The sequence below is a fragment of the Eleutherodactylus coqui genome, chromosome 11, assembly GCF_035609145.1.
Source record: "Eleutherodactylus coqui strain aEleCoq1 chromosome 11, aEleCoq1.hap1, whole genome shotgun sequence".
Classification (NCBI taxonomy): Eukaryota; Metazoa; Chordata; class Amphibia; order Anura; family Eleutherodactylidae; genus Eleutherodactylus; species Eleutherodactylus coqui.
In genome coordinates, this window is record NC_089847.1 from 40733382 (window position 1) to 40751099 (window position 17718).

A 17718-nucleotide genomic window follows, 5' to 3' on the forward strand; every position below is an offset into this window, starting at 1 on the left:
GCAATGGTAATACAGGACGCCTGTAGGTGGCCTCCTGTTACCATGGCAACCTGCCGGGCTCTCTGCGATTATATTGCGAGAGCCCGATAACGTCACAGACGGAGCGTGCTCCCTCTGTGGACCCTTCCCGTGTTGCGCTCTACATAGATCGCGGCAGGGAAGTGGTTAATAGCAGGGATTGAAGCAGTAGGCCAGCTATCAGTGACATCCAGCTTCCGCTGCCGGATAGCGCAAGATCTCTTCTGATCTCACGCTATCCCTATGACGTAAGGGTACATCCAGTTGCGGGAAGTACCCAGATGCCATGACGTACCCTTACATCATATGGAGAGAAGGGGTTAATAATGAATATTTTCCAGAAATTCCTTTATTTGCATTATGAGCTGAAAGAAAAATGTAAAAAAGTAGACCAACACAGATTGTTAATGCCTTTTCTGGCAGATACCATGATTCTATGTCCATTTCATGCTTCTATAGGTGATTCTTCAGTTTTTCTGCAGCATACATTAACAAGAAAAGACAGTACAAATAGTGATATCTGTAATGACTCCTTTAACTGATTTTTAAAGAGACTCTGTTACCACCTTTTTGCACTGAGGTCAGTTTAAATAGCACCTGTCACACTGATTGCAGTGATATGTCTGCTGTGTGGATCTGTGCAGTAGTTTGGGAGAAAATTATATTGTATCAGTAGCATAGAGGACTACTTGAAGTAGTCCTGGATAATCATGAGCTACAGATAGCTACACCCACCCGGCCCTCCAGCTACTGACTGACTGCTATCTGCCTATTACTGCACATGAAGAGAGAGCTGCTAATCACTTGCTGGAGGCAGAGTGGGTGTGGCCAGCTCATGAATATGCAGGACTACTTCTGTGTCTACTAATAACATGCAAGTTTCTCCAAAACTACTGCACAGATCCACACAGTAGACATATCACTGTAACCAGTACGACAGGCGCCACCTTATGGTGCTTCCAGTGAGGGCTGCAAAAACATGGTGACAGAGTATCTTTAAGTATTAAAAACAAATCTGCCCATTTCTTTTCAACTATCTTTATGAATAGGTCGGCCAACTCTTCATTCCTCCGAGAAGAATACTGCAAACGATCACTTCCATGAGTTGTCACTGACGTAGCTTCTCAGTCCTTCCCTATTAGATTTTCCAATTTTGTCAAAATTCCACTGAGATCAAAAGGCAGAGGCATGCAGCAATCGTCCTCTCCCCAATACGGGCAGCAGCGAGGCCTCAGGTCCGCAGGTAAAGACTCCACCAAACTGCTTGTGCTCCTTAAAGAGAAACATACAAGATTATACGTTAGAGTCATCTCCACCCTGAAGCGTCTGGGCAAGAAAAGCAATAGGGAGTCTCATGCATATCTTGGTCACCTGACTAGCAAGGATAGAATGTGACCTGTCAATATGTTATCTGGGTGTCTATTGTATCCCAGAGTAGACAACATCCTATTGACCGCATCAGGGAGAGCAGCTGCAGGGAGTCTGATTTTCCTGCAGCAGCTCTCCTCTGTTACACAAATTGCTCCGTATGACTGATAAACCAGGAAAGTGTTTAAGGAATTGATGAATATATGGTTTCTAATAGACAAATATCCAAAATGACACTGGCACATGTGAGGCGCTGTCTGACATTAGAAAGTAAGTGCTGCATACTGTGACTGGTTCTGACACACAAGAGTACAGAAAGTGATTTTGTTCCCATAGGGGGTTAATGGTAGCAGATTTTCTGCCTGGAAGCCTTTAACTTTGACCTATTGACTTTGGTTGAAACTGACAGTGAAGCCATTAAAGCGCGGTGACTATGTCAACAGTTATGCCAATACATAAAACGCATGCTATGCATTATATATGTCATGCTATGTTACATATACATCATTTATGTATACAGTGATCTCTCACTATATCGCGGTTCAACGATTGCGGCTTCAGTGCATCGCCGATTTTAGATAGACCATATATAATTCTGTTTTCGCTGAGTCTTTCGTTATATTGCAGAATTTTGCGGTACATATAGGAAATACAGTATGGCACTAGTGCTTGCCAAGGCGAGATTGTACACGGCGCACTATTGGCTGATTGATGTGTTCTGTATCCTGGGCGCTGGTTGGCTCACTGATCGTAGCATCGGCCTGTTTGTTCTCCCGCACTGTGCCCGTACATGCCCATAAGAGAAAAGTTTGTACAAGTTTGCATTTATAGTACATCTTGTATTTCAAGCCCAGCGATTAGAGATGAGCGAGTATACTCGCTAAGGCAAATTACACGAGCGAGTATTGCCTTTTGCGAGTACCTGCCCGCTCGTCTCAAAAGATTCGGGTGCAGGCACGGGGAGGGGAGATCTCTCTCTCCCCCCACGCCCCCCTGCTCACTCCCGCAACTCGCCGCTCACCCCCGCCGGCACCCGAATCTTTTGAGACGAGCGGGCAGGTACTCGCAAAAGGCAATACTCGCTCGTGTAATTTGCCTTAGCGAGTACGCTCGCTCATCTCTACCTGCGATGCCACCCAAACGTTCTGCCCCGGGTGGGTTCACACAGGGCGGATTCCCGTCGGAAATCTCGCGGTTTGGCCGCAGCAAAAACCGCGAGATTTCCGCCGGGAGAACCGCTGCGGTTTAAGCCGCGGCGGCTTTGAAGCGGCTCGGCCGCATGCTTTTCCGTTGCGGCCGGCGCAAAAAGGAAAGGTAAACAGACCTGCTCAATCTTTGGAAACCGCGGCTGCGGCGGCCGCAGCGCGGTTTCAGCCGGATTTACCGCAGCGGATTAGCCGTCCCGTGTGGACGAGATTTCTGAGAAATCTCATCCACATGGCTGGCTAATCCCGAGATTAGCGGCCGCGGGCGGTTTTGCCGCGGGCGGATCTGCTGTGGCAAAACCGCGGCAAATCCGCCCTGTGTGAACCCAGGCTAAGGCTTCTGGTATTGAACCCAAGCGGCAGAAGAAAATACTTACCATCAAAGAAAAGGTAAAACGTCTTGACACATTAAAGGAAGGCAAAAGTTATGCGGCTGTAGGCTGTCATTATGGTATAAACAAATCTACAGTTCGCTACTAGAGATAAGCGAGTACGCTCGGTTAAGGCAGTTACTTGAGCGAGCATCGCTCTTCTCAAGTAACTGCATACTGGTCCAAGCAGATTCGAGAGGGAGGGGGGTGGGGGGTGAAGGGCGGCTGGGAGAGAGAGAGATCTCTCTCACTCCCCCCCCGCTCTCCCTTGACGCCCCCCCCGTCCCCCCCGCATCTGCTCGGACCAGTAAGCAGTTACTCAAGAAGAGCGATGCTCGCTCGAGTAACTGCCTTAACCGAGCATGCTGGCTCATCTCTATTCGCTACATAAAGAAAGATGAGAAGAATATTAGGTCTACGACAAAAATTACTTTTAGCAAGACTGCAAAAAGGGTGGTCACTTCCCGCAATAAGGCCATTGTGAAGATGGAGTCTGCATTGGCTGTGTGGATAAATGACTGCAGGAAGAATATCTCACTAGATACCAACATCATACGGACGAAGGCCAAGAAACTTTATGATGGTTTTGCAGAAAGCACGGATGTTCACAAGGAAGAAGACGAGGGCGGTGACGCAGAAGCCGGACTGTCGAGTACTTCTCTCACTACACCAACGCCATTCAGTGCCAGCAAGGGCTGGTTTGACAAATTTTAGAGACTTTGGACTCGAGCGTTCCTCTGCATGGAGAAATTGCCTCTGCGAATAAAGCCGAAGCCGAGGAGTACGTGAATGACGTGTTCAAATCCATCATCGAGGAAGGGGGCTCTAAGCCTGAACCAGTTTTTAACATGGATGAGATGGGCTTATTTTGGAAACAGATGCAATCTCGCACTTTTATTATGAAGGATGTAGCCAAAGCCCCTGGTTTTAAGGCCCAAAAAGATTGAGTCACTCTGATTATATGTGGGAATGCTGCAGGCTTTCTAATAAAGCCAGGGCTTATTTATAAGGCAAAAAACCCAAGGGCCCAAAAAATCAAAAATAAGAATGTGTTGCCTGTGTATTGGATAACCATAAAGCCTGGATAACGAAACTCCTAACAGCTGATTGGTTCCACCAGTGCTTTATACCAGAGGTAAAGCTTTATCTGGCAGAGAAAAACCTGGAGTTCAAAGTGCTTCTGATCATGGACAATGCTGGAGGCCATGCTGCCGATCTGTCGTATAACAGCGTCCAGATAGAGTTCTTGCTACCGAACACCATATCTCTCATTCAGCCCATGGATCAAGGCGTTATTCGCGCCTTTAAGGCGCTCTACACACAAAACGCCCTGCTTAAAACCTGGTTGAAGCTATAGACTTGGATGAAAACTTCTCGCTAAAGGCGTACTGGCGTGACTACAATATTGCATCGTGTCTCCTAATTATTCAGAAGGTCATAAAAGAGATGAAGAGTGAAACGGTAAGTGCAAGGTGAACAAAATTGTGGCCAGAAGTGGTCAACGATTACACGGAATTTTCTCCTCATGAAGTCCAACACTCTGCGGTACCTAAGGCCATGAAGCTGGCAAAACTACTGGGAGGATATAGCTTCGATGATATAACTCCTGATAACGTGAATGACCTGATTGAAGTCCACTCACAACCGTTGACAGACGAAGACCTGATGGAGTTGACGAAATCAGCAAGTGAAGGAGAGGCTGAGGAACAAGACGAACTACAGGTTGGAGAAGAGGAGGAGGTTGGCCTAACACTCGATCGTGGTCAGAATGTCCAAAGAACTTCAACGAGTGGCCGAAGAATGGGACCCCCAGATGCTTTGTTCGTTGCACTTTGTAAATGCAATCAAGGGTTCCATGTCAGTTTATAAAAACCTCACTCAAAAGAAAAAGCAGCACCAGTAACTCTCCATAACTATGTACATCACTCAGGCTAATAGATCAGTTACACCTACATCTTCAGTGGAAGTAGAAGTTACGGGCCAGGGAAAAGATACAGTACCACCTGATGAAGCGCCTGATGAAGTGGTGCCTTCAGAAGAACTGTGATGCTCTTCTGGGCTGTGCAGTACAGCATTCATCTCATCGTCATCACCTTCATCAGTACTGCACAGCTACATAATTCATGATCATCATTCAAGATGTACATACTTCACTGGTGAGTACAGTGCCCATATTATATGTTCTTAAATTACGTAGGTTTAAGAGTGTAGAATGTGTTTAAGAGCATATGAAGTGTTCATAAGATTGTGGGAAAGGTTTATAGGAGAGTGGGAGGGGTTTTAAAAGCCTTAAGCGGGGTATACACAAATCAATCTGTCGGGCTACTGCTGTTCGTTTGTTCGTTGCGTGTAAACTGCCGTAGCTAAAAAGCGCATGATTTGTTCACTTTTGCGATTGTTTGGCAGTTCACCCGACAGATTGATTTGTGTAAATATAATGCTGCTACTTCGCAGATTTTCACATATCGCGGGGGTCTCTGGAATGTAACCCCCGCAATATATATATTACGCATATGGTTGACATCCAGAAAGTAATGCCTTCATCGACTTCTGGAAAAGAATACAATGGGAAAGCGCCTTGTGAGATGGCAATAGGTAATGATTACCCGGGGTGGACAGTCCTCCGGGGGACACCGTCATCACACCTGAAGATCAAGTCAGCGAGAAAATACGAGTCTTGTGCACGTGGGCATCCAGAAGATAGGAGAGTCGGAGGACAGATCCAAAAATGGCAGTTTTTGGTTGATACAAGAAAAGTTCAAAATAGAAAACGTTTTTTGTTGAGCATAGGTTTTTTCTATTTGGAACTTTTCATTGCCTTCTTGTAAGTGGAAGGTTGCAATGCCACAGAGATCCACGAAAAAGACTAAAAGTTGTGCCACAATTAACTACAGCAATGGCAGAAGATGAATGAAGCGTATTCATGCAGGGAAATGGTCCGTGAGTGACAAGTGGCATAATGGAGAACCAACAGAAAGTGAATGGCATGATTCACAAAGATTGACAGGTGACCATCAGAGAGATCTGTGATGAAGTTGGATGTGGCCACAGATTTGTAGAAAAATGAATCCATAACTTTGGATATCAACAAGTGTGTGTTAAAGGGAGTGGATCATAAGGCCCACCGAATCAATGTGTGCAAAGAACTGTTGATCAGATGTGACAACTGAAGTTACTGCTAAAATGGGCTGCGCAATAATACCACTCTCATCATACAGCCCTGATTTGACACCAATGAACTTCTAACTGTTTGGGCCACTCAAGAGCAGCCTCCATGATCAACATTCCGTTGACTTAGAAGCTGTGAAAGATGTTATAGGATCCTGGGCCACACACAAATATCCTGAATATTTCCAAAGTGACATCATAGCTTGGGTTCAAAGGTGGAGAACATGTTTACAGGTAAATGGCAACATATTTGAGCAATATCGTTCTGGTACTAAGACTTTCAAGTATTTCACTGCCAAGTTTGATAGGTATGAAGCAAGTGGTTGTCCGTGTTATGGCATGGCGGTGCTGTTGGCAACTATTCCAAGTAGCTGAGCCACTCCTAACAGTAAGGGGAAGTGCCAGGCAGCTTCTCCCCCTTCCATACCCCTTCTTTTACATTGCCAGTCCCCTGGCAAGTTGACAGGTTCAGGGGTTCACTACACTCCAATTACCACTGCTGGTGCCATCCTACCGACTACACCAATTTTGTGACAACTTCAGCACAAGAGTAGAATCAAGACAGCAAAGGAAGTATTTACTTATACAAATGACCGGGCAGTTCAACACCAATGTAAAACATAAATTCCACCAATGGTAGATATTACATATTTCTAAGGTGCAAAGTCACACAGATGACCCGGCAGTTTCTCAAATTACTACTAATGAGTGCTGAATGATGTTGTACTGTATCTAGACTTTCCTTCACCATGAGCAATGATTTGGTTTGTTGGTCTAGCACTGCTTCTAAATACCATAACATAGGTAGAGTAGCAATCTCCCCGGCATCCAAAACCGGGGGCATGTGTATCACCAGTCACCAATAGCTATGCCCCTGACTTGCTGATGAATTCATGAAACAGTCATTGGGGCATCTTGTTTTGAATAGTATAATACAAGTATTATTCTTGACCAACTTGGGTTCCATATTGAAGAGTCAATTTGCATATTATGGTCTGTGAAACCATTTTAAAGAATGGTATTGAATTCAACTTTTATTTTTCATATGATAACGAATATAATGAAAGTTCTGGTGCAGCTAGTGCAGATATATCCTTGACCTCAAGCAATATCAGTTTTAAATTGTTTGATTTTATCCCTAATAGGGCCAACCATAGAGAGCACATGGATAAGCAATGGCATCCGAGAAGTAGCAGTATTAATATTATTGCTCTAATAGAAATAGTGACAAGCTATTAGTTTAATAGAACGGGCTCTCATTTTCTTCCCATTCCCATCCTTCTTCACTGGCTTGCAGCCCAGTTGCTGTACATCTGTTGTCTTTGTAGAAGATTATACTGGCTCATTGTTGGCAAGAAGCTTACACTATTTAGGGAGAATGAATAAGTAACGCTATTACTAAAGCTGGATACTGATGTTGCACATTTTTACACTTTAAAATAGTAACATAGGCAATATTGTGGCAAATGGTTTTCATTTAGCCTTTCTTGTAGCCTGAAATTCTCGAATTAACCATCATTATAACACTCTATTCGCCTCCGCTCAAGATAAAATGCATTTGATTGCTTTCGACAATCCCTTTTTGTTGGATAGGTCCCCCGACAATGAGCTGGTCAGAGGATACTTCGCTGCTGGACAGCAGGGATACGATGTAATCTGTGAGGAACCTGGCAGCAAGGATTCAATTTCCCTGCAGCGCCACCACAGGAGAAACTAAGTATTACATAGCTGCCAATGAATGTGTTGTAAGAGAATTACAAGTTATCCCCTATCAACATGATAGAGAATAACTTTCTGATTGGTGGTGGTGGGGTTCACAGCTGAGACCTCCACCGATCTTGAGAAGGGTGGTCTCATGTCCCCCTATTCTGGTTACTACAAGGATGCTTTCCCCCACAGTGATGAAAGTGAATGGAGCACAACCAAGGGGAGAGGGGATAACGTGTAATTCTGGTACAGCCCCTTTAACTTTCGAGCCTTTTTCATTTTATTATCCTTACCTTCCTACTGCAGTATATATCACTTCTAACTTACGCAAGGCTTAAACAGGTTTAATACCATGGCATTGCAATGGCAATTATTGGTATCTCCATATTATATTGCGGGGAGGTTGGGCTAACATAGCTGCATCTGAGGGGTTGAACGGCTGCAGCTGCGATGATCACAACTAGCTCTGTTTACAGATGTGGAAGGGAGTGTCAACTGTCTAACACAGCTGACACCCACCGGTTACAGTAATATAACATAGCATGTAAGACTGAAAAAAGACACATGGTTATCCAGTTCAGCCTATTACCCCCCCCCCCCCCCCCAATGTTGATCCAGAGGAAGACAAAAAAAACCCAATGAGGTAGAAGCCAATTTTCCTAATTTAGGGGAGGAAAATTCCTTCCTGACTCTAATCTGGCAATCTGAATAATAGAGCAGGCTCGGCTCCCAGGCCCGGTTACTTACACCCCCCAAGCACCTAAGAGTGTATATGTACCCCTTCTTGCATAAAGGGGTTAAATCAATGAACTGTGTAATATAGGGGCATACCAGGTCCTCCGCAGTGAGAAGTGTTCTTTTTATATGTTCTCTGCCCAGGAGTATTTTTTGTAAACCTGACAACCCCTTATTGACATTCGGAAGGTACTGAAATAGTGTATGTATGATTAACCTTTAAACGTTTCCAAATGGGCCGGAAAGCCTATAATTTCTAGTCTCTAGTCCATAAAATGGAGTTAAATAGCCTGAACAACAATTCAGATATCCAACCCATCATCGGTTAAACAAAAAAATAAACCCTTCTAAAGTCTGACATGAACTTCAAAGAGAACATGACAATTTCCTCTGGACAAGCTTCTCCAGATCAGAATAAAATAAACATCCAAAAGCAGAATTAATCTCTATGTAAATAGGCACATCTGCCTCAGAAAAAGTCATGTGATATAAATAGTAACCGTGCCAGAGGGACTTTTTAGTAAAATAGATGACTGCAACATTATAGATTACTACCGGGAAGAGTCCGGGGCTGCTTGTGTTAAGCCTGGTAACAATGTCCTACTCCTCCTTTACTTTATAGATGTAATTCCATGGACAGCCCATGGCCCCATGATAGCCTATGAGGCTATATGCATGGACCTTGGTCCACGTGAAAGACTCATGGCATGTCCAATTTTTGTCCATGTCCGTCTGCTGTCCGATGCAAGTTGTGCCAGCCCAAGTCGGAGTTACAGCTAGTGTGCACCTTACCTAAAAGAGAATGAAGCAACTGGTGTCTATGCAACATCTATTTTACTACTAGTAATTAATAGGAAGTTATAGTACCAGTGTTTCTGGTGGTGCAATGCACCACACAGTTGTGTTGCATGCACGTCACACACACAGCACCGCTGCATTCACTGTTCATCCCATACAACAGGGATCAGAAGCAGGACAGCACTGGAGATGAAGGACCTGTGATGACATCACTATAATGCTCAGCCCCTGATCACATGATGGTGATGCTCATCCTGAGTAAATGGCACATGCTCCACCCTTGACCACATGACGGTGATATCACCAAAGGTCCTTCATCGCCAATGAGGAAGTTACATGCTCCGCTCCTAATCCCATGATGGTGACATCATCAGAGGTCCTGCAACCTTGAACAGATTACAGGCAGGATACAAACGCCCTGTGGCTTCAGTTGCTATGGAATACTAATGAACACCTAGCCGGACAGCAGCTGTGTTTGTACAGGACTTGTGAGGCTGTCACTGTCATGTGCTCAGGGGTGGCAAATGCAACTTTCTCACTGGGTCTGAAGGACCTTTGATGACATCACCATCATGTTATCAGGGATGGAGCATGTAAATCACTCACAAACTCACTCACTCACGGACAGGTCGTCGTTAGTAGTTTGATTACTATTCTATCTGTAAGGCCAGTTTTGCACAAGTGAATTTGTATATGTCCATAATATGGGTGACATTGCATCAGTATGTCATCACTATTGTATATGAATTTGGTTTTTATTTGATTTTATTTACTATTGTGCAAAAAAAAAGGGTCCAATTTTGCCCAGTAGAAAATAATACCAATTAAGGCAAATACAGATGCATCCATATTCCACAGACTATAATGGATGTATTTTTCAACAAAGACAGGCAAAAGAAGTGCATTCTGGGTATTTCAAACACGGCTATGAAAAAAATGCACATGCATAGCCCAGTAGATTTTCATTAGCTCTGTATTATGGTCATCAAAATGTGGATTAAATACAGATTTGAAATACGCTCACTTGAAAGCAGCCTAAAGCTGTGGCCGGTTAAGACAAATAGGCATGTGTAATTAACATCTTCAAGACCAGAGATTTTTCTTTTTCTTATTTTTTAGCCCTCGCTTCATTTTGATCATTTTTTTATCAAGTTTCTTTGAGAGCTAGAATAACAAAAAACCCTGCAGTTTTGACTTTTATCACTTTTTTTTACGTTCACTGTGTGGAATAAATCTGATATTTTAATAGTTTGCATTGTAACTAGAGATGAGCGAGCCTACTCGGCCACGCCCCTTTTTCGCCCGAGCAGCGCCATTTTCGAGTACTTCCGTACTCGGGCAAAAAGATTCGGGGGACGCCGTGGGTGAGTGGGGGGTTGCAGCGGGGAGTGGGGGGAAAGAGGGAGAGGGCTCCCCCCTGTTCCCGGCTGCTGCCCCCCCCCCCGAATCTTTTCACCCGAGTACTGAAGTACTCGAAAATCGCGGTGCTCGATCGAGTAAATACTCGAAACGAGTAGATTCGCTCATCTCTAATTGTAACGAACACAGAGATACCAAATATGTTTTTGGTTTTTTTTTATTTATTTTTTATGAGACAAATGGGAAAAGGGGTGTTTTTTTGAACTTTTAATATATTTTTTTTACTATTTCAAAAAAAATGATTCAACTTTTTTTTTACATCTTTATTTATTTCCCACATTTGATCACTTGTACTACATTATGTTGACAAAAGTATCAGAGCACACATAGAAGGTGATGGAATTAGGTTTTACGCACATATTCCTATATAGTGTTGGGCCACCTTTGGTCCAGCATCATCTGCAGTTATTGAGTCGCTGTTATGTGCAATGCTCTGGCCAGCCAATATCAGATTAATAGCGCCCACCCACTGGCGATTTTTTTTCCCTGCGAAATTCGCAGCATTTTTTTCTCTGCAGGGGTCTATGGGACTTGTAATGTTAAAATCGCAATCGCGCAAAATCGCGATTTCGCGGTAAATTCAAGTCCCATAGACCCCTGCAGAGAAAAAAATGCTGCGAATTTCGCAGGGAAAAAAATCGCCAGTGGGTGGGCGCCCTAAGTCACACTTACCATGCTATTGTTTGTGACCACCACAATACCTCCCCTAGATTGCTGGCCTTCTGCATTTAGGGAATGTTCACACATGGGGGATTGGCTTTCGATTTTTCACAGTGGAAAAAATCTTCAGCAAATCCGCAGAATTTGACATGCATTTTGGTAGAGATGCGCAGCAGATTTCACTCTTTACACTGAAGGGGTCAAATCTGCTGCGCAGCCGCCCAAATGGTGCAGATTTGCTGAGCTGCAGAAAATTTTCAGCAGACCTCACATGTGGGAACGTGTCTAAGAAATTTTTCCCTAGTCCTGCGTTCTTGCCTAACATGCACTGCCTCTTTATTTTGACCCTCTCTATGTTTTTTGATTGTATCTATTGATGTAGTACCCAACTCCTGAATTCTGGCCCAGCTAGGTAATTACCATATTCCATTTGCTACTGGCCACTGCTCACTTCACTACATTTTGTGAGTTGGGCCGGCTGCACACTAGTGTATTTGGCTCCATGTGCTGGCTGGGTTAATTCACGGACAGCCCATAGAACCATTATAGCGTATGCACGGTGGTCCACGTGAAAACTAATTGCATGTTCTATTCCTGTCTGTATCACATACGAGAATTAGCACATGCAGATGCATGTCAATGTGCGGGCCGTCCGTGTACTGGACAGCTCACAAACAGGTGTCTGTGTAGTGTCCGATTTGAGCTGCGCCCCTTAAAGGGGTTGTCTCGCGAAAGCAAGTGGGGTTAAGTACTTCTGAATGGCCATATTAATGCACTTTGTAATGTACATCGTGCATTAAATATGAGCCATACAGAAGATATTCACTTACCTGCTCCGTTGCTGGCGTCCCCGTCTCCATGGCTCCGTCTAATTTCGGTGTCTTCTTGCTTTTTTAGACGCGCTTGCGCAGATGGGTCTTCTCCCTTCGGCTCCGCTCGGCAGCAGCGGCGTTTTGGCTCCGCCCACTTGTACGCGTCATCGCATAGCTCCGCCCCATCACATGTGCCGATTCCAGCCTCCTGATTGGCTGGAATCGGCACATGTGACGGGAGTGGACTCACGCGATGACGTGGTGTATTTTTTTTTTTATCATGACATCCACCATGTGGGATTAATAATGCATTATTTTGATAAATTGACGATGATACCAAATTTGTTTGTTTTTTTTTGTTTTGATTATTTTTATTGTAAATATGGGAATTTTTAAAAAACTTTTAATATTCTTTATTTTTTACAATAATAAAATACCCTTTTTCTTCAGTTGGCTGTTGTCACGTCCGCCTCAAGTGTGCAGTAATTGCAAACGGGACTTGTGAGCAGACATCCAACAACGACTGACAAACGCCAAAGCACATACCTAGAACACCAACATGCATAACCAGAAGGAATAGCTGAAGTACATATGAGGTATTGGTTCGTATTTTGGCCATTTTAATAGGCAAAAATACATGGCAGCCCTGGGGGCCTTCAGAAGGCCCTGGGCTGCCATGACAACCAACCAGCATCTCACAATCTCATCGCTGGGGGAGCATTTGAGATCCCTTAATGCTTATCAGGGCATTCAAATATGGTTCCCAAAAATGACAGTGGCATTTAAAGTGATCGCCGTGAATGCTGATTATGGCTGGGTGTGATCTCTCAAAGACCCTGCTCCATACAAACCCTGCGCAACCAGGATGTACATAAATGTCCTGGGACACTAAGAGGTCAATAGTTAAATCCTGGAAAACTCCTTTAAATCATGGGACTAACTGAGGACCAAGACACTAACCAAATATAGGAAAAGAGCATCCTATAGATTTGTGGTCCAGTTTAATTCCTTCTGTGAATGCTGTATAATGGGATTTGGGCTTTTTACAATGAGGACAGTTTGTGAACTTCCTTCTCTACTTCCAATGGAAATTGTTTTGTTCATTATCTCGCCAGTCATTAGTCATACGATATAAAACACATCCTACATTATATAAAACATATATCAGAGCCCGCAGTACATGGGCACAAAAAAAAACTTTTGCTTCTTTAATTTAATGTAAAAAATGAATAGTTCTTAATGGTGTCTTCCCCCTGGGATTTATAAATGGACTTCTAACATGACTTCTGGCACCTCCCGAGCCGGTGTCATGGTGTTCTTTATTGTCTCCTCGTGGTCCTCTACACTCACATGGTCGTACATAATGCGCTTGCTGTGGAATCACCGTATAACATTCTCATATATCTGCTACGTTCACGATTGGGCTTGAGATAATAGCATCTGTTAACATGCACTAAGTACTATCACAGAGCACATCACTTCATAAATAATAAGATTAGCCGACCTGAAGGCCCCCGCAGAAAGAGTAATGAGTGTAAATGTTTCTCATTAGTTATTTAAAACAGTGGGATTAAAGGGACAGGCAGTGGGTAACCGGCAATGGGCCTTCTGGCATGAATACTCGAACATTTGTATTAAAAGACTGTGATGGGTAAAGAGATTTGGGGAGAGCGAGACGCTCTTAACTTCTATACTGCTGGTTCAGCACTAAATGAACGCTATATCTCTTATGAATTGCTTAAAAATGTCGCATTATGGTCTCAAATATGGTTTCAAATGCTATAAAACACCACATTATACACGGAAATTTGAAGTTTTATAGGTAGAATAAACCACCTGGAACACAGACTGCGACCTGCATTGTACTTTACATAACACATGTCAAACACAAGGCAAGAGGGCAGAATCCGGGCGCACCGGCCGGGCACCAAAATAAGAGGAATTATACTCGCCCCACCTGGAGCTCCAGTCCGGCAGTGCAGTGCAGGGACTACTATGGGGGTCACTATTAATACTGGAGCCACAATGGGGGTCACTGTTACTGCTGTGGCCATTATGGGGTCATTACTACTTGGGCCACTATGGGGACACTGTTACTGCTGAAGCCATTATGGAGGTCACGGTTAATATGGGGGTCACTGTTACTATTGAGGCCACTATGGGGGTCACTATTAGGGTTGTCCACACAAGCATAAGCACATTTTGATTGTGCAAATACGCTGCATATTTACCCGTCCAAATATCGCTTACGCCTGCGTTTTTCAGTCTGTACGGGGTGTTTTTATGTGCACAAATACATCACGTATTTGCGCATGCAAAAAAGAACGCAGACAGGGTCATTGAAATGGTGCGCAGATATGCAGTGAATATGCAGGTTTGCTGTGTATTCACTGCATAGTTGCCCCTACCCATTCACTTCAACGGCCCATTGCAGTGCATAATACGCTCCAAAATAGGACATTCCGAGTATTGTTTCATGCGATTGTTTGAAAAAATACGCTCATATGAACTAACTCATTGAAATGAAAGGGTTATATTCACTGCGTATTACGTGCACAAAAACTGCGCATGTAATACACTGCACAAATACGTTGCTGTGAACGAGCGCTTACTATACAATTACAATCGGCACTTTGAAGGCGACCATAAGACTGATGTGTCCCTTAGTGAAGAGGAGTTTGATGCCCCTGACCTACATACACACCAGGGCTGTGGGGTCAGTTAGCCAAATCTCATCCCCATTATGAGAAAAGAATATTAGTTAGCAGTGTTTTTGATAAATAGGGGCTTAGATAAATAGAGCATATATTTATAGAACATTCCAAAACTTCCCTAAATTCTGTTTGCAGGGCTTGCTTTCAGTACAGACAGTACCTATCCTAACTACATCCAGGACCTTCTCAATTAAGCAAATTGAGGGGCTCACAAGAGCAATGCAACCTCTTAAAGGGGTTGTCTCACGCCGAAACGTTTTTTTTTCTTCTTTTCAATAGGCCCCCCGTTCGGCGCGAGACAAACCCGATGCATGTGTTAAAAAAAAAACGTTTAGTACTTACCCGAATCCCCGCGCTGCGGTGACTTCTTCCTTACCTTAGCAAGATGGCCGCCGGGATCTTCACCCACGATGCACCGCGGGTCTTCTCCCATGGTGCACCGTGGGCTCTGTGCGGTCCATTGCCGATTCCAGCCTCCTGATTGGCTGGAATCGGCACACGTGACGGGGCGGAGCTACGAGGACCAGCTCTCCGGCACGAGCGGCCCCATTCACCGCACAGAAGACCGCACAGCGCAAGCGCGTCTAAAAATCGCCAGAAGACGGCGATTTTAGACGGATCCATGGCGACGGGGACGCTAGCAACGGAACACGTAAGTGAATAACTTCTGTATGGCTCATAATTAATGCACGATGTATATTACAAAGTGCATTAATATGGCCATACAGAAGTGTATAGACCCACTTGCTTTCATGAGACAACCCCTTTAATTATTTATACAGGCACACCTTATGGATGGTTGTACCTGGTACTACAGCTCATCCCATGCAAGTGCATGGGGGCAAAATTTAGTAACAGCCACGGCCAATTGTACAAAAGAGCTACTACAAGGCCTAAGTGTATAATGAAGCAGATGTGACATTCATAGGAGGACTCCCCTTCATTGTGCTGAGTTGTAGGGGTCTTGGAGGTTGGACCCTTACCAATCAAACACTGATCAGCTATCCTAATGACTGGCAATCAATATTAATTTCCCAGAGAACTTGTTTTTAAGATAGCCATAGACATTGTTTGTTAACCAGAAGAGAAGGCCATTTTATTGGGGAATTGGCTGCCAGGATCGGTTCTATGGATGTCAGCAAAACATGGTACAATTCTTCTATTATTCTGCTGCAAGTGTCTCCTTACCTCTCCAGAAATAAATACCCCCCTTCCCTCGAAGCCCAACAAGCATGTTAAAGATTTTTTTCCAGTTTTATGTGCTTTTAAATACATATTCTATTAGAAAGTTGTATGACTCTTACATTTTATTGGGATGGATTTGAGATAATAAAGTTGGTCCAAAAAACTTTTGGCCAGCAGTTATTACTGCCCCAGACAATCAATCAGGTCACCTTATTACAAAAATGGAAATGTGACTTATTACTTAGATCAACGAGATTGTACTTATTTGTATTAGTTTCTTTTAAACAACCTTTAATACATAATAGCATCAGGTTTCCATGATCACTAATAATAAGAACATGGCTGCTGCACATAATAAATGATTGACAATATAGGAACCTGACCAGATGTTGTAACTGCAACATTTCAATCTCTTGGGTCCTTTTAGAGCAGAAGACACAACAAAAACCCATCATTTAATTATTAACGGCCCCTCCTAAATTACATCATTATAAATTCTGTGTATTCTCATTAACAAAGGTTCTGACCCACATTATACACATTCTAGGCCTCAACATGAGAATCATTAGCAGGTCTATACCATTGCACAGGGTGGGTCATGGACAGGTAGCCCGCCTCTGATTGCGGCACCTCACTCTTTGGAGGAGGCCGGAGCCCTTTCTTTTTTCATTTATATAATATTGCTTTAAAAAAGAATTTCATAATAAAATAAGGTGTAATTAAAACATTAAGAAGCCAACATGTATGATGTAAAAAAAAAAACAATAAAAAGCATTCAGTAGCCATGTAGTACAGGTCTTAGGTTCAGTTGGTTATGGAATAAAGAGGGAAGAAAATAGCAACTATTGATTTAAACAATGAAATAACAGAAGTAGATAGATAAGTATCCAACGCCAGGTGAAACAAAAGAAAATTACAAATAGCTCCTGGGATTTATCGACTGACTGATAAAGGTAAAGGAGTCTACACATGTAGAGGAGTTTACAGCGATCATCCAGATATGCACTGATTGCAAAACATCCGGACGTTCCATATGTAATGACATTAAAAGAAAAAAGATGGGTCACATGTGAGAATTTTTTTCATATACAAATGTCTGGTTGATTAAGGTGACGGTTTCTGTCATATATGGGGGCGTCCAAGTATGGATACGTTTGGTAGTGCCAGCACTGAATAGAGATGAGCGAGCACCCAAATGCTCAGGTCCGCGTTATTCGAGTCGAGCTTTTCGTAAAATTCGAGAGCTCTACTCGAGTAACGAACCCCATTGACTACAATGGGAGACTCGAGCATTTTTGTATGTGGGACGCCCGGTGCCGAGCTTTTTTTTTTTTCTCTTAGTTTTGTGTGTTTCTCTCTCTATCTCTCTGCCTGTCTGCCAGCCAGCCAAAAAATGTGCCATTGACGCGTGTGCTGCGGCGGGGAGGGGCCAAAACAGACACGTCACAGCGAGGAGGAGCCAAAAACTGGGGCGGGGTTGAACACGGCTTGATGCTCGTTTTAGTAACGAGCACCATCGAGTATGCTAATACTCGAACGAGCATCAAGCTTGGCAGAG

The 17718-nt window shown here is 43.7% G+C and overlaps 1 protein-coding gene across 3 annotated transcripts in view; it reads right to left on the bottom strand.

Moving 5' to 3' along the window:
- Window positions 1-349: 349 nt before the first annotated feature.
- The window catches only part of FTO (FTO alpha-ketoglutarate dependent dioxygenase), a 288006-nt gene continuing 270637 nt past the window's right edge, over window positions 350-17718 (bottom strand). For all 3 annotated transcript variants that reach the window (XM_066583912.1, XM_066583909.1, XM_066583910.1), the window contains one exon: window positions 350-1290. In XM_066583912.1, coding sequence (XP_066440009.1) covers window positions 1143-1290 — 148 coding nt within the window. In that variant the 3' untranslated portion in view covers window positions 350-1142. The remainder of the gene's footprint in view (window positions 1291-17718) is intronic.